This window comes from Gastrolobium bilobum, unplaced genomic scaffold, assembly GCF_033153095.1.
Source record: "Gastrolobium bilobum isolate Gb01-03AN ecotype WA unplaced genomic scaffold, APGP_CSIRO_Gbil_v1 utg33251, whole genome shotgun sequence".
NCBI lineage: Eukaryota > Viridiplantae > Streptophyta > Magnoliopsida > Fabales > Fabaceae > Gastrolobium > Gastrolobium bilobum.
In genome coordinates this window covers 9,104-32,332 of record NW_026895320.1, presented here as the reverse complement: position 1 = coordinate 32,332, position 23,229 = coordinate 9,104, and the positions used below count along the sequence as shown (strand labels likewise).

Below are 23,229 nucleotides of genomic sequence, written 5' to 3'. Positions count from 1 at the left end.
CTAATCAGGTTTAGATTAAGTGTACTACTCATAAATAATTTTAGGGCTTTTTAAATTTTGCATAATTATAATTTTACCCAAAAATTTTTGTTATTTACACATTTAAAATTAAATTTTTCACCTAATTTAACCCTTTAACTACACACTAATTTTTCATTTAGATAATTTAATTATTCGGATTATTATAGATAGGTTACTTGTGTGCCAATTATGAACTGATGTGTGGGTACATAAGAAAAACACATCATAACATCATCTACATGTCTCTAATCATAAACACCATTGGCAAAATATTACTTGGTTGCGCCTGATTGAGTTTTTATGTCTAAAGTGAAAGTAAGGGGGTGTATTGGATTGAGATTTCAAAGGATTTTAATGGATTATTTTTGGACAAAAAAATCTGTTGGTATTCGATTAGGATTTTAATGGTTTGAAAAAAAGTCACGTGGTATTCGATTAGGATTTTAAAGTATTATTTTAGAATCCGTCCAAATCCATTGGTATTCAATCATGATTTTAAATAATGGAATCAAAATCTCGTGGTATTCAAAAATTCGACAATTTTAATAGATTTTCTGTTGGTGTGAATTTCGTGAGACTTTTTAGTGAAAAATATAAATAGGATGCCTCTCTCATAATCTCATCATAATCTCTAGGATTTCTTTAGATTCTTCTATTGCAGTGTTTTATTCTTCCTTTGGCAGGTTGACTGCTCGAAATTGGGTTCCGCCATGGGAGCTTCATCAAAACTAAAAAAGAGAGAGCATATTTTGAGCGATTTTCATCACAGAATAATCTAGAAACAACAAATCAATGAGATTTTAATATAATCAATCTCAAAAATAACATATTTTTGAGAAATTTTGGAAGTTTAAAAAGTGATTTTTCAAGATATGGGTCGCGGTTTTTCTTGGCACAAAAACGTGTTATTTTTGTATTAAAAATAACATAAAATAGTGAAAAAATAACAGGGGAACTAAAACCTTCAAACCAATTTTCGTTTTACATCAATGAAACAATATCAATTTAAAGAAACTTTCATAATATGAACCGTATATTTCGTAACAATGCATTCATGAACGAAATTCCTTCACTATAGGAAATGATTTCAAACAATTTTGTGTCAATAGATAACTAAAAACTTGTTTCTCAAAACCCCCAAAGCAATTTAAGGTTTCAATGTATCGATTGAAAAAAATTTGAGAAATTTTCTAAACTTTCATGTAATTAAACCCAAAATTTCATATTCGAAATTTTCGTAGAATATTCAATGAAAATATGCATATGATATTATGGTTAGAAAACTCTCATCACGTAAAACAAAAAACCCAAGGTTTTCAAGATCAATTGCAAAAAATTCCAAACAAAATTTTATCATGAACTTTAGGTTCTATATGCAAATTTAGAATTATTTTTATAATTAAAAAAATTTGGGTCTTATAATCATATATGTATATCTTTGATATCAAATGAAGAAGATAATTTTTAACCCATTAGATATTTGAAAAGCTGTTGTTTAGTAATTTTGAATGTTTGTTACAAATTATATTATGTTTTACAGATTGGAAAAATCATATTAGGTTTTACTTTTTTTATTAATTTTATTGCATTTCTTTGTTGTTATTTTTGGTAAATACATTTCTTTGTTATTTTTTATGGGGAAGATTATACTTATAACCTATTTTTGTTTACAACCTTTTACAACCATATCTTAACTGTTGATTTTCGTCAATCAATGATTATTATTTTCGCAAATCAGACTCATTAACTAATATTTAATTTGCAATGAATGATAACCGTTGATTGACGGAAATCAACGGTAAAGATATAGTTGTAAAATATTGTAAACAAAAATAGGTTGTAAGTATAACCTTTCCCTTTTTTATTGACTCTTGTAATTTTGAATGTTTGTTAAAAATTCATATAGTTTTTTAAAATCTTATAAATCCATATTGTCCTTTAGAATCTTATAAATTCTATTAAAATCCTTTAAAATCCAATCTTATGAAATCTTGATTGTAAAAAAAGTCTTTAAAGTCTCTCGAATTCTAAATAGTCTTTTAAAATCTATAGTATTTTTTAGTTTAAAAAAGTCTTTTAAAATTCTAATCCAATACACCCCCTAAGTTTACCTAAATCTTGTTTGACAAATATTTGCTTTATTGACAAACCCACTTTTAATGAAAATATCAAAACATAAGACACTTCACTGCAAAGTAAGATCAAAATTCCTTACCAAAAAAAAAAAAAAAAGATCAAAATTAAAATTTTCAAAATCAAGTTAATTCCAACTTTTGCAAATGCTAATTATAATCCAAATGCATACAAATTTTTTAAAAATAAATTATGATTAATTGTTAGATTAAGTAAAATATCAATATCCTATCACATTATCAAGGATTGCGTTGGTTAAATTAGGTGATATCTTAATAGAAGGAACTATAATTTCATCACAAAAGGATGAAGTGAGATTTCCTGACGTAATTTATTCCAATAATATTTAGATCAATAAAATAAGTAAATATAAAGATGGGTACTTATCCCAAATTCTAAATAATAAATAAATAAATTAAAATGATATCATCGAAAGTATAAATAGGCGTGGTAAATATAAGTTTCTAAATATAATACAATATGAAAAGAAAGTTGGCTGCAGGCATGATCTGCAGAGGCGAGGTTCAGTTTCGTGTTATGGACTGTACTTGATTTGGATTTTCAAAGTTTTCGTTCAAATGAATAATATTACTTTTTCTCATAATGGACCTTCGAAATCGAACCAACAATAAAAGCAATGCAGCAAAATGCACCGACAGCCAATACGCGAAAACATAAAAGTGCGTGGGTTTTTTCTTTTTCTTTTTTATTCATATGTTCCATATAAGTGTCACATTTTTTTTATATGTGTATTAAATAAACATAAGAAATATTAATTCCTATATCATAAATGTTAAAAATAGTATATTCATATTTATTAAACTAAATATTTACATATTATACTTTTATTTATTAATACAAAAAAGAAACAAAAATCACTATTAAATATCTAAAATGTATTTTTAATTTACAATATAAATACAGAATTTTATTAATGTGGCATACCAAGATGCAGTTATGTAATGAGGATACATTCCTAGCATTTTTCTTTCTGATTCCTATTTAAACTTGGTGGAATCTTTTTGTTTTTAACATTTTAGTGAGAAATTTAATATTTTCTACGAAACATTTCATTTTTATTGTCCTTTATCCATCTTCGTATTCCTCTCTATTTTGTGGTATATTTGCTTCGAAGAAAGTGAAATTAACGGAGAGAACATTTTTATTTTTAAAATCAAGAAAGTCACATAATGTTTGTAAAACTAAATAAAAGATCATAAAAATATCTGTATTTATTTTTAAAATGACATTATTTTAATATTAAAAAATTAAAAAATTGTAATTATAAAGACTAGAATAATCTTAAAATAAATTAAAATTATAAAAAATCATAATTTTTACCTTAAAACGATATCATATTGCACTTGCCGCATGAAACTTATATGCAGAAAAAATGAACTATTATCGAAAGCTTTCTATTTAAACGACAATTTCACCGCAATTCCGTAGATGTAACATGTAAGAAATGACAATTTCAATATTTTTTGTGGGCAATTTTATTTGCAACAAAGCGTCGAAGGAAGAGAAAAAGTGGAAAAATCGAAATCTTAATTGGCGTTTTGGCATGCACGTAAAGTCAATAATTTCTACCAGTATTATAATTTTCCTCGATGTAAGCGCTCTCTATCTCTCTCTCTAAAGATATACAAATGGCAAGCATTTTATGGTCTGAAAAGGGTTGAGGACAATTTCAAATGGCATTCTATTTCTGGTTATGTCTTTTGGCACATGCCTTTGCTGTTCTGGGGGCAGTAGCACCTCCAGTGTACCAAGTGCAGGGAAAAGAAAAACAAGAAGGGTGTGATTTTTTTATAGGAAATTGGGTTGTTGATGACTCCAACTACCCTCTCTATGATGCCTCAAGTAATTGTCCATTCATAGGGAAGGGATTTAATTGTCTCATAAATGGTAGACCTGATCACGAATACCTCAGGTATAGATGGAAGCCCTCTGGTTGTGACCTTCCAAGGTAATGAATGTTTCCACTTTCCACTTTCCACTTTTTCTTATCTTTAGATTTTGTTTTCTATAAATTTCATCACATGGGCATTTTATTTTCATTTGGAAGTGTCGTTGGAGTATCACTAAGATTGCTTATTGTGATCGGAAAATTACGGATTCAGAGTATGAAAATCAGTCTCTTTATAAAAAAATATAATATTAAGGTTGTGCATAATCAATCCGAGGGAGTCTTTGTATATGGGTTTTTTTTTTTTTTTTTTTTTTTTTTTTTTTTTTTTTGTCTAGGCCTAAAATCAAGTGTTTTGAAGTTCAAAAATTGCAAAAAATGTGTACATACAATTGATGTACCTCATCCCTAAACCTTGTGTACCGGGATTTGTTTGGAAACCTTGTGTACTCACTGGGATGGGATTTGTCTTTTTTTATTTTTGGCAGCCTTAAAATAATTCTTTTGAAATTCAAAGATGAATTTGTTTTTACTTTGATTTTTCCCTTCACAAGTGATGTTGGTTAACAGGTTTGATGGTGGGAAATTCTTGGAGAGATATAGAGGGAAGAAGATAATGTTTGTAGGGGACTCCATAAGCAACAATATGTGGCAGTCACTTACTTGTATGCTTCACGTTGCAGTCCCAGAATCAAATTACATCTCAACAACTCTAACAAAGCATCTTTCTGTGTTCTCATTTCCGGTAGTCATCTTCTGTTTCCATCTCAGTTACATGGGAAAATTTGAGCCTTGGAAATTGTTTGATTAACTGTGTTTAATTATCTTTGGTTATAGGAATATGAAGCTTCAATAATGTGGTTGAAAAATGGGTTCCTAGTGGATGTAATTCATGATAAAGAAAGAGGCAGAATTCTAAAACTGGACTCAATTACATCTGGGCACATGTGGAAAGGAGTAGATGTTTTGATTTTCAATACCTACCATTGGTGGACTCACACAGGAGAGTCTCAAACGTATTGATGTTTCTGAACTACAATTTTTGCAGATTTTGGATGCAGAATATTTATGAGAGAAGGTAAGGCACGTGGCTAATGCCATCTTGTTAATGTTTCACAGATGGGTTTACTTTCAAGTGGGCGATAAGATAATCAAAGACATGGATCACATGGAAGCTTACAAGATTGGGTTAACCACTTGGTCTAAATGGATTGACTCTAACATTGATCCCTCAAAGACTACAGTTTTGTTCCAAGGAATTGCTGCGGTCCATTCTGAGTAAGCTCAATTGCTCATTTCACTCCAACTAAAATTCACATAAAAACTCAAAATACTTTTGAGTTCTATAGTTGGATATTATCAGCAATTTTAATCTGAGTATGAGTTACAGTCTTCTTTTTACCCTTGAAACCCTCTCCTCCTTTTATGAAAGTGGATTTGACCTCAAGTACTTTCCCCCAATACAATAGACTTTACCAGTTGAGACAGCTCAAATATCAGTTTATAAGAAGGAAAATGAGAATAGGGGTAGTATAGAAAAACACCAATTAAGTTACATTCCAAGCCATCTTGGTTGATGTAGTGTACCACCATACATAACATACCTCACTTGTTGATTTGTATGCCATAACTCTTCAAGCCCTTCATTAGTAAAATCCTGTCTCTTAGGGCATGTTTGGTGCATAGTATAGGATAAGGCCTGATAGTATAAAAATTAAGCATAAATGGTTAAAAATACACTTAATTAAAAAACTAAGTGCCAGCTAAATGTTTATGTATACCATTAATCTAACCATCTAAACTCTACATGAATTTATCATTTTCCTGAGAAGAGAGAGCCAGAGAAAAGCAAATGATTTTGTTGAGTACAAAATCATAATACCTATGACACCTAATTGATTATGGTTAATAATGTTGATTAGAAAAATGCATTCAAAGACTCACCTTTTTTTCCTGAACTTTCCAGGGGAGAGAGCTGTCTCGGTCAAACTCAACCAGAGCAAGGACCAATGCCACCTTATCCTGGTGTGGACATTGTAAAGAGCGTTTTGAGTAACATGAGAAATCCTGTTTATTTGCTTGACACAACTTTGCTCACACAACTGAGGATAGATGGCCACCCTTCTATATACACAGGCCGAGGCACTTCTTATGAGGACTGCAGTCACTGGTGTCTAGCTGGTGTTCCTGATACTTGGAATGAAATCTTGTATGCTACTTTGCTTGGAAATTAATATTATCATCCTTTTTATCTCTAACTTATGCTTTTTTCCTCCTTGAGGAAACATGACTTCCATGAATTTGGATAGTAGATATAACACACTGTAGCAGCTGGGGTTAGTCTCAACTCTCAACAGTGGAAGTGGCGTTTCTTGACGTTAACTACACTGTATCTTGCTTATCTTGGGGTTTCAATGCCTAAAATATCACCTTCTATAAGTCATTTTCTTGGCCAATACAATGAATTTGGTACTAAACAAATTCAAACTTCATGTACATGTGACGAAGATAAGCATAAAACGCCAACTTTAAGGCCCTTGATGAATGTTACGTGTACTATAACTTAATTGTATTGATTGAAAATTAAGGTAAGGCAAACATAAACTACTCTTGCATCCTCTGTTAAAAGATAAACCTTTCCTAGAAAATATTGTAACATCCTGTTTCACCTTGAAATGCATTTTATGTAAAGAAATAAAATATACTCGCCAAAATTTGAGACGAGAAAGTTAGAAACTTGTGTCTGCACCTGCAGGTTTCTTGTGTTTTATAATCGATTGCTTTGTTACATTTTCTTACGCCATTATCCGAAGCAACTGTTTTATATAATTATAATGTGAAACATTTTTCAATTAATTTGCCTATGAAGTTAATAGATACCCAGAGAAGGAATCCAAACTTGATGGCCAAAGAATTGTCCTATGAAAGTTTTCAAGCAGGAATCCAATTCCACAATGTTACATTTCCTTTGCGCCATTTTTCAAAGCTTAGTGGCCAAACTTGTCCCATGGAAGGAGAAGGAAGGACCTGCGGAGCTATTCAAGATTCTTAAACACCACAAACACAATTATGACTGGACTTCCTTTTAAATTAATTGAAGAGGAAATGGATACTATCATGTGATATGAGATTACGTTAGAGAATTTCAATCATGTGGATATAAATAGACAGTGATGGGAGAACGCATTCAGATAAACAATGTGAAAAATATCATTGTTAATTTATATATGAAATCCTCTTATATGACCTCGTGTCACATGAGAGGATCCATTCCTAATTGAAGAAGACATCTACGACATCTTCATATACTCTTACAATGACTGGTTTAGGTTATGAAACACATCCTATCTTAGCTCAGCTCGTAAGACAGTGGTATCAACAATACTAATTCTGAAATTAATGAGGGTGCTGGGGTAATTAAGTTAGATGCATCAAAATACATAACGTGCCATATAGGGATTAAGTTAGATGCATCAAAGTAAGTGGGCTGAGTCTAATTCACTTTGCTAAATGGGCTGCTAATACTACAACTCAACCTACCTTATTTTACAAGATTAAATTGTTAGGTATTATTACTGCAGGTAACAATTCATCAGTAGAACAATATGGAAATATTACAGCCATGAAACAAAATTAGCTTCACTCATTAATATTCAAGAATACTTAGTTATTCAAACTTTGGCTGATGAAAACGGATACATCCATAGGAAAAATAAATGCGTGGAGGGGGGAAATCATCTCAAATCTTTCGCTAGAAATTTCCTGTACTATCAACATCTTTCTATCTTTGCTACCTTGTTTCAACAAGAGGGAGTTCAAAAAAAAAAAAAAAAATTAAAAGAATGAATTTACAGTTCATATATGCTGGAACACATCAAAATTTGCTCCTGTTAGACCCTCTGACAGTGACGTTAATGGAAAGCTAGTGAAATATATGGAATTGTGAGTCTGCAGTTGCCCTTGATCTTCCCATGAACTTGTCTTGGAATCCTCGGATTTTATGGCATTGACTTGGAACTGAAACAAAGGGTCCAACTTGTTCTCCCCGTCCCACGAGAACCCTGCATTTTCCATCATGCTGTTCATTTACACCCTCCTCCTTGATAAATAGAGCTCATGTTTGAGCTATTGCTGGAACTTTCTTTCACCCAATCACCGATAAATAGAGCTCATGAACAAGGAACTTATTTTTGAAGCTGAATTGTTGTCTGAAAACTCAGTCACCGACACGTTCCCATGATCTGAATTGGTTAAACTTGGCATTGAAGAGAATCCATTGCTTGAGTTCTGTCCAAACTGGTTCTGATCAAATGGTCTAAGGCTTTTGCGATAAGGACTCAGAGGTAAGTTATAACCAGATTGCATAACACCCATTTGGAAATCATAGTAGGACAAAGGATCGAATGCTGGCTTGGTCATGAAAACTTCTCTTGAAGCTTCTGTTAGCCCACAATCATAGTAATTCGAATCACCTATTAGAAGTGCTGAACCCTGTGATGAAGTTAAGGTTGATGCAGCTGAAGGCCCTTGAGACAATGGTATCTGTATAGGCGTTGTCTCTGTGCTTTTTGTTTCTTCCTTCCCATGAGCTTCAGTAAGAGGCTTGTGTGTAGTTGGGTCAATCCCTTGCTTCAATAGCTTCTTCTTTAGACATGAATTCCAAAAGTTTTTAATCTCATTATCTGTTCTCCCTGGTAATTGTGCTGCTATTTGAGCCCACCTGATATACAAAAGAAAATGATTTCATAACCTTGAAGAAAAAAGAAGAAGCTTGTTTTATTATATATGTTGATCATCCTTCAATATATGTTACCTATTTCCAAGGACTTCATGAAGACTGATTATAAGATCCTCCTCCTGCTGCGAGAACATTCCTCTCTTCAAATCAGGCCTCAAATAGTTTATCCATCTTAACCTGCAACTCTTTCCACATCTTTGCAACCCTGCAAATAATAAAACTATTTAGACTCTTTATATATAAGGGAGAACAAAAAGAAGAAGAACTTTGTTAAACAACAGAAACCTCTCATCACCAGAGTCTATTCTAGGAGGGAGGAATTACAAGGGATCAAAGTCCTCTCAATTGTCTGGCATAAACTGTGTAGAAGAAGAGAATTGGGGAAAGACAGATAACTGCCTAGTTGTTGAGAATATAATTGTTGCAGTAGTTATTGTAGGAATGTAACTGCTATCATGCAACTGTTATAAAAATCATTGTAGGAATGTAAGTTATTGTGGGAATGTATCTGCTGTAATGTAGCTGATGTAGAAGTTATTGTAGGTACTAGGAGACTAAATAATAAAGGCTGGAAAAACACGTAAGAGAAGGCAGAATTTAAGTTCAGAAAGTTAGGAGAATAAGGAGAGAACATGTCTCTCCAATGCATGCTTCTACAATTCTGTGTATTGTCATTAAATATATATATATATATATATATATATATATATATATATATATATATAAAAAGATGTTTCAGATTTTTTATGATTTCAGTGGAGTAGTTCTAATTTAATTTCAGTTGCTGTTCTACTTTTATTTATTGTGTATTGAGTTTGCTATCAACCTTCTTTCTGCAAAACAAGAAATTTGACTTCTCATCTTGATGTATTTTGATGTTTTAAAGTATCTGGTAAGGAATTTAGAAACTAAATCATCCCCGATGGTGATACACCCGTGAGGTTGTGCTTGTAACCATCTTTTGGCTTTATAGATAACCAACAAGTCACCAGTTTCAGTATGAAATAGTTGAGCATGAAGAAAAAGACTATAATGGTTTAGAATTTACCTGCAGGTTTCTTTGATTTAGATCCAGCAGATAGATGATTTGCTCATCATATATCTGCAACTTTTTTTTTTTTTTTAAAAAAAGAACAAGTCCTTGTGTAAAAAGGACTAAAATAAGAAGATTAAGTTGTTTGTAAGGATGTTTAGTTTGCTGATCATGCCAGAAATACAACAGCAAACATCATGAACCACTCCATATAAACTTCAAAGAATTTAACAAAATAGAATTTAATGCTTACTACTTCATTTATTACGGCAAACAGCTGCTCAAAGGCGTGAGTGAGGTGTAAGGCATTGTTTATCATTTGTTATATTTTCTTCCGACAAAAAATTGGCAGGACCCCTAAGTCTTTACATTCCCATCTAATAAGTTTGAAAATTATATAATCGTAATTAACAGCACTACTGCAGCAACACAGCAGAATTAAAAAGAACTTAATGACACATACACCAAACTGGTTCAGTTATGTTAAAGATGCAGTATGTTGAAGAAAGCTAAAGATAGTGTAACCATGTGGGGCTACAATCTAAGTTATACCATATACACAGAGGCAAAGATATCCTTCAAAGCTAAATCTCAATAGCAATGCACAGAGTGAGTATAAGTGTGAGGTATTAACGTGTCCAGCTTCATCTCATCCAAGATTCAAATTAAACAGAGGTTCACATCACATCATGTCAGCCACATCAATTACACCTTATGGTAATTCAGATTTATACACAACGCACTTCATGAATATCGACACGAGGATTCATCAAATATATTTTCAATTTTAGAACCAATTAAACACTTACAAGAATATGATCTATGCAACGGTAAAACGAAAAATATATTTATTAATATTAAGGGGCAAATGAAATGGAGGGAGAGAGGGAGAGTGAGATACCACTTAATCAGAGACGAGAGATTCGATCGCGTGAAGGAGCGTTAGGGTTTCGGTTTGCGCCATTGGAACAGAACAATGCCAAATTGGGATTGGGGGGGTTAGGGATTTCTTTTTACAGTAGTTTCCCACCACCGGTTCGTTTTCCCGCCAATGTTCGTTTGCCATCGTCAATTGCAGAGTTGCAAGTTAAAGGAACAGTATCGATTAGGGATTTAGAATTGAAAAGAAAGCCATCGTATGTTATTATATTTGTGAAACAGTATCGATTACATTACAAGGACAGAAAAAAAAAAAAAAAAAAAAAAAGAAAAAGAAAAAGAAAACACAAAAAAGGCAGAACACACGACAAACATAATAGGAAACAAGAGGTTCCCAAAACGAAACGAAAGAAAGTTTAAAAGAAACATCATAAGAAAGTTTCTCAAAGCTTGACAAAAGCAAAACATAACTGCTGGTCGTTGAGTCTAAAAGACCACAGTTGCACAGTGTCGTTGACCCTGAGATTGTTACTGCGCACAAGATCCATCCATCCGTTGGTGATGTTGTAAACCACAGCTTTCTCCATTTTCCATTTCTTCAAATGCATGTTGTAAAATTTAAGACTGGGATCCATTACAAACACTGGCAATCCAGCAAGCCTTTGATTCTGTCCTTGTTGTTGACGTTCTGCCATGATTGACTCCTCTCTTTCCCTTACAAAATTCTTTGCTTCCTTTTCCATTTTCTGAACTGGGATTGAGAAACGCCCATGATTTGGTGACAGATCAGTCTTGAAGAGTGATTTCTGAATCACCAACTTCACTTCAGAACCTCCCATTTCTTGAATCTTCTCTTTAATCGCCCATGGCAATTCAGCATTGTCAACAATCTCACCTTTGCTTTTCTTTGACGATGAACCTTTTTCCATGGACAGACGACCAACCATTTCTTGAAACTTTTCTTTAAATTCCAATGGCAATTCTGGCTTCTCAACGATTTCACCTTTGTGTTTCTTTGATGGTGAACCTTCTTCCATGGACTTGGTCGAGAGAACAGAGCAATCTCCTCCCAATTGCAGCACTTGTTTTTCCTTAGCAAGAAAGTCACCTAAAACAAATGAGAGACAACACATTCAATCTTTCTCCATCCACTGATACTTATACCATTAATTCAATCTCCAAGAAAAATTTGAATGAAAAAAATAAAAATAAATAAATAAATAAATAAAGAGACATAAATCGGCAGCAGAAAACAGTCCCATAAAGAAAAACATACATTTTCTGTTATTGCTGAAACCAAAAACAAAGAAGAACCGAAAGCACCAAGAATCAGAAAATATAACAAGAAAAAAAAAGAACACTTTCAGAAGCAAAACGAAACAAATTAACCAGACCGACAACATCGTAATAGCCGACGAAATTAAGAACAAGAAGAAAACACGGGGAACATAGAATTGACATAGAAGAATAAGAAGAGAGAAAGAGAGAGAAAATTTACCGAAAGAGTGAGAGTGTTGACTGAAGCAGTGTTGGTGTTGGTGAAGACGACGAGTAATGGGAACGGGAGTTCTCTTCTTCTTTCGTCCCCACAGTAAAGGGATCACAGAGCATCGACTTTGCAACTCCAAGATCAGAGTTGAAAGTTCAACGAGGATTTCAGCAACTTCATCCTCCTTCGACGAAACATCATAAGCAGTGATGTCTCTCTGTCTCTTTCCTTTTCGAATCCTCTCCGACTCCAACCCCATCCTTTCTTCTATTCTATTCTATTCTATTGGGGAAACAAAAAATGAGAGAAAATAACGGCTCCTTTCTTTTCTTCTCTTTTGAATTTTGATTCTTTCAAAGCTCGAATACTCAACACTCAACAGAGACCTATTTATTTATGCACCTTAACTATTGGGGAAAAAAAGATGAGGGAAAATAACGGCTCCTTGGGAGATGGCGCAAACAGTACGCATTAGCGTGTTAATTTTGATTTTTAAAATAACGGCTAATTTCTTTTCTTTATGGATTTGAATTATTTTGAAAAAAAAAAAATATTGATCCAAATGTTAAATAGCTCCAACTTTTGATAAAAGAAAATAGAGAGTCAAAATTAAAAATGAAATAAGAATTATATGAAAAATTAAATAGAAAATACATACATATATATATATATATATATATATATATATATATATATATATATATATATATATATATAAATGAATGAATTGTATGTAATTTGAATTGTGAATTAGTTGATATTTTTTTATAATTTAATACTTTGTGGTTGTTAAGGATATTTTTAACATTTTATGTAATAAGAACATTTTCACTTATATATAAGGAGTTAAATAATATACGTTCTAATCATTATGTGTCTAAATAATAAGCTTTAAATAACATAAAGTTTATTAAATAATATACAGCTAAATCAAAAGTAGTGAAAGTTAAGTTTTTTCTTCTTCAAACTTCAAAGAAAAAGAATGAATATAAATGTGATATTAATTATGTTTGCTTAAACTATTATCATGATGCATGCTCTAAATTAAAAAAAAAATAAGAACAATATAAAAAAAAATATAAAACATACATATATACTTATTTTACTAAGATTTAAGTCTTTTTTGGGTCCCTAAAAAAAATTACAATCCCCTCCTTTCCCCCCTTACAAAAAAAGGGACTAATATGGATCTTCATTGAATTTCTGAAGGACCACATTTTCAAAGAACTAGAATTATAGAGAAACCAAAAGTTGACTTTTTTTTTGTAAGAGACGAAAGTCGAGACCGTATTTTTTGTTAGGGACCAAAAATAAGCTTTACTCTTTTACTAATCATGAATTGCAGTTGAATAAGGGCATTTTATTTATTATGGGTTCATTTTTTCTGCAGTGAATGTAGATAAGCTATCTATATTGAGCTCAAAACGACGTCGTTTTGAGACGAAAATTAAGATATTTTTATAATTATAATTTATTTCAAGGTTATAACAGTCTTTATCAGTATAACTTTTTATGAGTAAAGCCCATTTTGGGTCCCTAACAGAAAATATTTTTATTTAAGTTAGTTTAATTAGAGCGGAACTAATTAAACTAATACTATTAGTTTAAGTTAGTGAACCTATAAATAGCTAAATGCACTAAAACCCTGTCTTTTTATTGGACCTACATAGAAAACTATTCTAAAAACTCTACGTGCTCTCTCTACCTTCTCCTCATGTAAGAAGAACACCCACCTTCAAAGTTTGAGCTTTCTTACTAAATTTCGTCAAAGTCTCAATCTTTATCCACTTCTATGTCATGGAATCATCCTCAACCCATTAAAGCTTAGGTCTTGTAGAAGAAAAATTTGTTTTGGAGGTGTTTAAATTCTGTTTGGTTAGGGTGTGAGGGTTGCCACAATTCTTTCTTGGTTCAGAGTAATTCCCTAACTTCTTAGAGCATCAAGGTGCCATCTTGGAGGGAAAAGATCCAAGCTTTCTCCGTGGATTTTCATGCACCCTAATTATTCCCCTTGCAAATCCCTGAAATCAAGGAAGCACGGACACTTGTAAAAACAGAGAGAGTCGTGTCCGACACGCTCTGACACGGCGACACGCTCCAACACGCCGGACACGCGGTCAACTTTTTCTGACACGTTGAAAATTCCGACACGCGAATTTGACCGTGTCCGACACGGTCAAATGGCATTTTCGTAATTTTTTTTAATTTTTTTTTTTAAAATTTTTTTTTAAAAATTAAAATACATTAATAAAGCTTCCACCTGATCACATCAATTTTATTTTTTTGTCTTTTTTCTCCTTAAGTAGATAAGAGATCATCTCAGCATCATTGTTGTCAATTCCTATCACGCTCTTGTTGTATCTCCTTGTCTCTGATTTCTCTCTCGAATATGATTTGATCTCTCTATTTGATATTATATCTCTCTCTCATCCCAGTTGTTAGTTTTTTTATTAAAGCTTCCATCTTTATAACGTGTTGATGGGTATTATTAATTTAGTTTTATTTTTTGTTAAATTATTAAATGTTAAATGAAATATACACTATATAAATTAAAAATATTATTTAATATTAAAACATGTCCCAACGTGTCAAAATCCATAATTTTTTAGGGTTGACGTGTCGGAGTGTCGTGTCGTGTCACGTGTCGCATGTCGTATCGGTGCTACATAGCCTGAAATAGCTTGTTTTGGGTCATGTATAAAGAGAAATTTTAAGGGATTAATTGTAAAACTGATAATCTAAGTGTAAATGAGTTGTTTGGACTTCTGTAAATGTAAAGATCGAAGTGGAACTTTTGGAAACCATTGGAATGGAAATTATGCAGTAAAAATATGATTTTATGCATTCCATTGAAGATTTAATCGATTAAGCTCCGTGGCTTAATCGATTAAACCCTGACTGAATACAGTAATCGATTACAGCAACGCACTAGTTTAGTAAAATCGCGATATCTCGAGCTACAAATCTCCAAATTGAGTGAAGTTTCGACTTTTGTGAAGCGAACACATAGGGCTATAACTTTTGATAATTTCAAGTCCATTGGATAAATTAATTGATCGTGGTTTGAGTTTGAAGCTACTGCCTTACTATCAGAAATTCTGTTTGACACAGTTACCTTGCGAAAAACATAACCGGAGTTATATAACTTCGATTGAGACATATAATATACCTTTGGAAAGCTTGTGATGTATAGTTTAACATACTAAAATATTAGGATTAATAGTAAAGAGTAGCAATACCAGTTTTAAATATGGTAAATATGGTTTTGTGCTTGGGGGCTTTGGGTGGAGGCTGTAGTCATAAAATGAAAAGGAAAACGTAATTCAAATGTCATGAAATTATTGAATCTGATTATTAGTATTATTATTTTTCATAAAGTCACTTTTTAAAGATAATGTAATTTTCATTTTATTTGTGTTTGGAAGCAGCTTTTGAAAAAATCTAAAAAAATATTTATTTTCCTGGAATTTTCTTTATTTGATAATACCTTTTAAATATTGATCCAAATATTAAATAGCTCCAACTTTTGATAAAACAAAAATATAAAATATAAATTTGTGTTAATTAGGAAAGAATTTAAATAATCTAAATTGAAAATATAATAAGAATTATTTGAAAAGTAAATAAAGGACACACACAAACAAACAAACAAACAAATATATATATATATATATATATATATATATATATATATATATATATATATATATGAGTTAAGATCATTTTATACCAGTGTAAGTTACACTCTCAATCTTGTCCGTTGATTTCACTTATATCTAAGGGCTCAAATTTTTTGGTAATATGAGCCATTGGATACAAGTGGATTAATGATTAAAATTGAGTGTAAGACTTCTAACTCTTACACCGGTGTAAGAATATCCTACCCCTAATATAGATAATAAAAGCTCTTTTGCTTTATTTCTTAATTTCCTTTCATTTTGATATAAAAAATGTGTTCTACAAATGCATTGAAATTGGGAACAAATTAGATAATTACCCAAAAGAAAGATAACTACATCATAGAAGTACATAACAACACCAGAGAAAGATATACTGCAATACTTTAAATTTTCACTGGCAATTATTTAAAATAAAAAGGACGAATACAAACAGAAGAATTTAAAACTTATCAATCTAAGGAATGAAATTAGTCTATACTATAGAAATTCTACAAAAAAAATTGACTTCAAAATCTGCCTTGCAAAAATAACACGTAATCCCATTACCATCATTAACTTCATCATTTTCCCATGGGGACCGATCAATTGAAACGTTTTGCATTTTGCATTTGTTGGAATGGAAGAAATGAGAGTTATGGTTTCGAACAATTTCTTTACGCCCCCACAAGCTTCGGATATAAGATTTCACCAGCTGTCTGAATTGTTGTAAACTGTTTGTCTTATTCAGGGAACGAAAAATTTCAAATCCAAAATTTCTTTGATTTTGATGTTCACTATTCATCAAAAGCATGCAATAAACATACTTGCTCACTATGACCTTTCAGTGCTGCAATCTTCAAGGCTTCAAGAGCCAACACTTGTGTTTTCGAACTGGAAATTTGTTTGAAATAACTAACCAATCCTTCACGATACAAAATGGCTGCCACTTTCCCTGCAACGTTTTAAGAAAAGTAATTGTCGTTCTCTATTGAAATTTTGCTATTGATTGAAGAAAATCTCGTATACTTTTCCTTTGTACACTGGTCGATTTTCATGCTCATAGTTATCCGGTATTTGATGAATAATTTTTTTTATCGGTAATCCGTTCTAATGGACCTGATTCAAACTTGTCCATCGAAGCATTTTCATACATGTAATCATTTTCTGCAAGCCGAAGAAATTCTTTGCAAGTTTGATGTTGGATATATCTTCAATGGGATGAGACGCCACCTTTCTAAATATCAGCAATAATAAATTCGTTGGCAGAAAAACAACAAAATTGTTGTCGACCGTCGTTGGTTAATCATCGCACGGGTAAATCAACACCTTCATCTTGCTATGAAGCTTTGAATGGTATAATTCTGGAGGTATAAACATGTAGGAACAAAAAACAAAAATGTAAACTGTTACTTGAGAAATATCTGAAATAAAAAATAATTGTTTTGTTATTTTGTGCTATTTTTGAAGTTGAAAAAACTATAGCATTCACACAGAACTTTGTAAGCATCAACAAAAAACAAAACTCTACAATTATGAGACATCGATTATTATGCAAATCAAATATAGTTATGTACTCAATAATTCAGTCTTCAAATATAGCCACCAATGAACCTTCTCCTCTGCATTATTTTTCAATATGATCTTGTCTCGATGATTCATCCATACACAAAATTTGCTACAAAATAAAATCAATTAAAAAAATTTAAAATGTTGTGCTGATTATTCATTTTGTTTAGATGGATTTTCATTTATCACAATCTGATTGTTCATTTTATTTAGATGTTTGTTTCTAAAATATTTACAGCAATAAATCCAATTATCTTAGCCACACAAAAACAGGATTCTTAGACAATAAATATAAGGTAAAAAAAGTGTTAGTGGGTGGGATGGTTGACCTCTAACTATCAGCATTTTATAACAGCATGTAATAGATTTTCATATTTATTTACACAAAAAAAGGTTTTTATACTTGCGTCTAGATTACTATGTATCAATGTTTTCTGTAGTTGTGACACATATTAGATGAAGAGTTGGAAAATATTTGAGTTAGTACGTTTAATAGTCTAACAAACATTTCACAGTTGAAATTTTGTGGTAATATCAAAAGATCATTTATTAGCTTAATTGCATAAATAAAAAATAATTATTCAAAAATTAGAATATATATATATATATATATATAGGGTTCATGTTTTCTTATGTTGTAGGATAGCATGAGAGAAAAAAGTAGAGACAAATTAAATATGGGTCCCACATTTTATATTAAAAAAGAAAAACAAATTAATTGGCACGGAAAATGAATTTGTGCAGGAAAAAATTTCGCTCTCCTATCGCAGGAGAGCATGATTTCCGACATATATATATATATATATATATATATATATATATATATATTTTGTATTTATTTGTGTGTGTGTGTGTGTGTGTGTGTGTGTGTGTGTGTGTATATATATAACCATATATTTAATGCATTGTATTTGATCTCAATAATACTTCAGCTCTACCAACAACAATTTGGTTAAGAATATGAGAACATGTTGCCGAGCGGGGAGGGCCGGCCCTCCGGGCCGAGCCCATTTTGCCACCTCTAACTGTCAGCATTTTATATCAGCATATAATAGGTTTTCATATTTATCCACAAAAAAGGTTCTTATACTTGCATCTAGATTACTATGTATCTATGTTTTATGTAGTTATGACATATATTAGATGAAGAGTTGAAAAATATTTGAGTGAGTACGTTTAATAGTCTAAGAAACATTTCATAGTTGAAGTTATGTGGTAATATCAAAAGACCATTTATTAGCTGAATTGCATAAATAAAAAATAATTATTCATAAAATTAGAATATATATAACCATATATTTAATGCATTATATTTAATCTCAATAATACACCAACTCTACCAACAATAATTTAGTTAACAATATGAAAACGTGTTTCCAGGTGGGGTGGGACTGCCTTCTGGGCCGAGCCCATTTTGCCACCTCTAACTGTCAACATTTTATATCAGCTATATATGTTTTCCATAAAAAAAGATTCTTATAGTTGCGTCAAAATTACTATCTATATATGTTTTCTATATTTGCATTTAAAGATTTGTATCACGTTTGTTTGTTTGTGCTAACCTTTCTAGAGGATTATCATGCCTAGTTTGTGTATTACCGGCGAGAATTAGGGAATTGTCGTCTATTTCTATGAAAACCGTTTAGAGTTTTATATTATATTAGGAAATCCACAAGCGGTTGCTGTGTTTTATCAAAAAATAATTGTTGTGTATCGACCCTAAGCTCTCTCTCAATTTATTTACATTGGGATTACCCGATTTATATTCTCTGTTACACTCTCAAATTTAGTTACACTCTCGATTTGATATCCTGTTAGATAATGATTATGATTTATTAAATATGTAAATCATTATATGCAAGTAAATCTATAAATAATCTGAATTTTTTATAGATTATTGAACACGTCAGCAAACTTGATTTTTTCCACTCTTAGAAACATTTCAAATTTGAATTTTTTATTTGATAAGGGGAAAAAAGTTAAGCATTCATTACAAAATGTTCCACTTTTCAAATTTGATTTTTGAAATTTGAAATTGATATGTGGGAAAATAGTTCATCATTCATTACAAATATAAAATCTCACTACTTACTGCATTGGAAAGTGTTGAGTCTATTAATTTCGCTACATTTAACAAAAACCATAATAACAATAAAACCACTTTAAAATGTTTCCTATTTAATAAATTTATAAATTCAAAATTTTAATTCAAATTTTTAATTTTACCAGCACTTGATGCATTGAAACTGGTTAAGTCAGTTAATGATATTTATTATTATACCTACAAAAAATTACACATAGATAATTGTTAACCCTATTAACAATCCACTGTTGGGCTTGACTAATAAAAAATGAAATTATTTTGTATATAAATAAGATTTGTGTTACTCGGTCTTTTCATTTCGTAATTAATTAGCTTTTGTGCACATGTTTCTTCTTTTCTTTGTTTGTTTATCTTCATCATCTTCTCAAGCTGCTCTTCTATTAGATGAACATGTAATACTTTTCATTTTTTTGTAGCTCTATTGTAGAGCAAAACTGACGGGATGATTTGGAATCACTATTATTTCGGGAGATAAATATTCTTTAGAAATCACTTTCCTCACATCATGAAAGCTATTTTAGAATTTGATCTATCATTTATTAATTAGTGCAAGTATGGTGTCGAGATGGTTGTGTTACTCATCCAATCTGCTATATCTTTGGGAAAAAGAGAAATGACGCGTTTGGCAAGGCCAAGCCTATCAAGATGTGTTCTCACTTCATTTGTTTGTGGTGATGAAGTGTTATTTTGCAATCCAAGGTGCTACAGCAGAAATCAAAGGATAGCTCCACTATTTCGATCCCACATAGATATGAGATTTTTTTGCTACAAGTCACTTATTTGTATGATTTGTGTAATTGGTTGTAGTATATAAATTTTGGAAAATTATACTCTCATGTTGCATGTTACACCCGGTGTATACCCGGTTTGTTAACATTACATCGTATTAAGTTGCGCTTAATAAAAATTGCGGAATATCTTTTTCTTTTCCAATTATGACGTCATATACTTAACCAAGTTGATTACTTAATCAATTTCATAAAAACATCGCCTGTATGTAATTTGCAATAAGACATCTACTGATATACCTCAATATATAAATAAAGTGTGTATCTAAAATCACGGATCTACAACTCGTAGTCCGGACCATAATCCTGATACATTATTACAATTCCAAATAAAACAAGACATAAACAAGACTATGTGTCATGGACAATCGCCATGCTCACCAAATCAACAGCGTCTCAACAAGATGATATACAATCATAAACTGAAGCTAAAAACATAAAGCAGCATGCATAACTAGCATACAACAAGGAGCATAAAATAACAACAATTCTAACTCAGCTCCGGCCTCCTGCCGCTTGAGGTCTCAACATTACCTGAACCTGAAATAAGCGCCTCAAACGTGGGGTGAGATCTCTAACAGAAATCTCAGTAAGACAAGGGGTCCTCAAGGATCTTCGACCCCAAGCTCACTTACATGTGCAATATAAGTTCAAAAGCAATTTAACAATATAATTTCCAAAATAGTGCAATGCAGCAGATAATCATTTCATGTTGGTTATAACTATTCTACTGATCAGAGAAATGCAGGAATACATCTATTACCCACACAGTACCAGCTCATGCTGTATCAGCCCATGTTGTACCCACCCCCAAAGGGCCACCCCATGGTTTCCCTTTAAGGCAAACACCACATAAATATCATACAACAATTGCACTTAACAGCTCCATTAAAATTTCAATAAAACAGTACATGAAGACCACATTATGCATATAACCATACCCCCTTGGGACATGGTGGAACCAACAATGGCTAAACCGAGAACACGAAAGCTTACCTCTAAGCTAGCTATCCAATGCCACAAGCTCAAAGTCCAATACACAACATATCACAATCTGATTTAGGACCAGCAAGTATATCAACATTCATAGCTCAAAAGCGTAAACAAAAAGACTACGTTTCCATATTACGAATTATGTCTTAAGGCTTCTCACAAGCCATAAGCCCTTAATCACTTGATTCTGACTTAGTTCAATTAAAACAGAAGTTCAACTTCATCGATCTAGGGTCCCCAAACCCCCAATAGTTTACTGTACACACAGCACAGCTACTGTTCTACGAAATCCCAGAATATCCGGATATTCCACGGGGACATATCCGGATATCTCACTGTCCATATCCGGATATGCAATATCCGGATATACAGATTCCCATATCCGGATATCCACATCCTCATATCCGGATATCCAATATCCGGATATTTCACGGGCAGATATCCGGATATTTCACGACAGAATGCAGTTTCTGCATTTCGTGAAGATATCCTTCCAAGGTTGCGTTTTTACCGATTAAAGACACTTAAACATGCATTTCTAGGTGTGTTTGACCAACCCCAACGTTAAGTTATCATCTTTAAGCCTTTACATGCATCAAGGTTCCATTTTTAAGCAAAAGAACTCAAGTTCAAGGTTCAACCACTTACCCTTAGCACCAAAACAGAAAGGGTGATGCTCTTGGAGCTCTCAAACAGTCTCCAAGGCTCTGACTTTACAGAAAAACGAAAATGGCATACAAAGGTTGGTTCTTTTCTTCACAAGGTACCTTCTTGGAGTATCAAACACCAAGAATGTGACACCACGGCACCAAACCAGAAACTCAGCACTACAAACCTCACAATGCAGAAGCAAGAACTCAGAAACAAGGTCCTCTCACCCTCACAAGGTGGCTCACACCAAGATATGTTGATCAAGAGAAGAAACCATGATCAAAGGAGGTGTCTTTGGTGAGAAAATGGAGAAGAAATGGAGTGAAAAGGTGGCTGGTCTCACAACTCAGAAAACTCACGCTGGAGGCTCATCAAAATGACCTAGGATCATGTGCCAAGGCTATTTATAGCCACTTACGTTTTAATCACACAGTATTAACTTTAATTGCTACGATTAGCATTTTAATCCCAAACTCAAGATTCTTAACCTACTCAATTTTACAAGAATTATCGTATTTTTATTATAATTTTCTGAGCACCTTTCCGGTACGCGCTTTTCATAGCCAGTATCAGTTTCTGGCACCAGTTCTCATTATTTGGACTTGAAACTCGTTTTACAAGTCCTATATATTATTCTAGTAATTATCATGCACTTACACTAATTTTCCGGGATACTTTTTCGGTACGCATTTATACCGACTAGCAGAACCGGTATCTGCACTTTTCTTCCGAAAAGCGACTTTCAGCATTCTTAATCACTTACTATATTTATTAGAGCCTCAGAATAATTATTAGGGTCAATTATGGAATCGTTTCCTATTTTCTCATAATTAGTTAATTAAATTCCTTAATTAACGGTGCGGGTTCTTACATTCACCCCACCTTTTTAGGATTTTGTCCTCAAAATCAGAAACATACTTGTCTCGAAGCGTGGATACTGTCGGAGAAGCTCATCCTCTCGCTTCCAGAATTACCCTTCAGGAATTCTTCCCGTTCAACGTACTCTGACCATCGAAATGATCTCGCTCCTCAGCTGATTCTCGCCACGATCGAGAAACTTTAGTGGTCCGACGGGAGTTTTCAAGTTCTCCCGAACCTCCACAACATCCGGTTGCACCACGTGCAAAGGATCCGCTACAAACTTGCGAAGTTAAGACACGTGAAACGCGTTTTGGGTGTTGTCCCAGTTCGAAAGCAAGACAAACTGGTAGGAAATAGGTCCTACTCTACCATGTAACTGGCATGGCCCAATGAATCGTGGGCTCA

General features: G+C 32.5%; 1 protein-coding gene and 1 pseudogene across 2 annotated transcripts; one reads left to right on the top strand and one right to left on the bottom strand.

The window, feature by feature from the left end:
• Positions 1 to 3,842: 3,842 nt before the first annotated feature.
• LOC133305711 (protein trichome birefringence-like 42) lies at positions 3,843 to 6,409 on the top strand. 2 transcript variants are annotated; one of them, XM_061505956.1, is made up of 5 exons: positions 3,843 to 4,123; positions 4,634 to 4,808; positions 4,901 to 5,079; positions 5,183 to 5,341; positions 6,030 to 6,409. In XM_061505956.1, the coding sequence occupies exons 1-5, from the start codon at positions 3,849 to 3,851 to the stop codon at positions 6,295 to 6,297; spliced, it is 1,056 nt and encodes a 351-aa protein (XP_061361940.1). In that variant the 5' UTR covers positions 3,843 to 3,848; the 3' UTR covers positions 6,298 to 6,409. The 2 variants fall into 2 exon arrangements, with proteins under 2 accessions (XP_061361940.1, XP_061361946.1); XM_061505962.1 differs by having other exon boundaries at positions 3,948 to 4,123; positions 4,618 to 4,808.
• Positions 6,410 to 7,918: 1,509 nt separating this feature from the next.
• On the bottom strand, positions 7,919 to 12,461 carry LOC133305689 (uncharacterized; annotated as a pseudogene).
• Positions 12,462 to 23,229: the final 10,768 nt, after the last annotated feature.

Coding starts and splice junctions, on each gene's coding strand:
- LOC133305711 (XM_061505956.1), top strand. CDS start 3,849: ATGGCATTCTATTTCTGGTTATGTCTTTTGGCACATGCCTTTGCTGTT. Junction 4,124..4,633: donor TCTGGTTGTGACCTTCCAAG/GTAATGAATGTT, acceptor GTTGGTTAACAG/GTTTGATGGTGGGAAATTCT. Junction 4,809..4,900: donor TTTCTGTGTTCTCATTTCCG/GTAGTCATCTTC, acceptor CTTTGGTTATAG/GAATATGAAGCTTCAATAAT.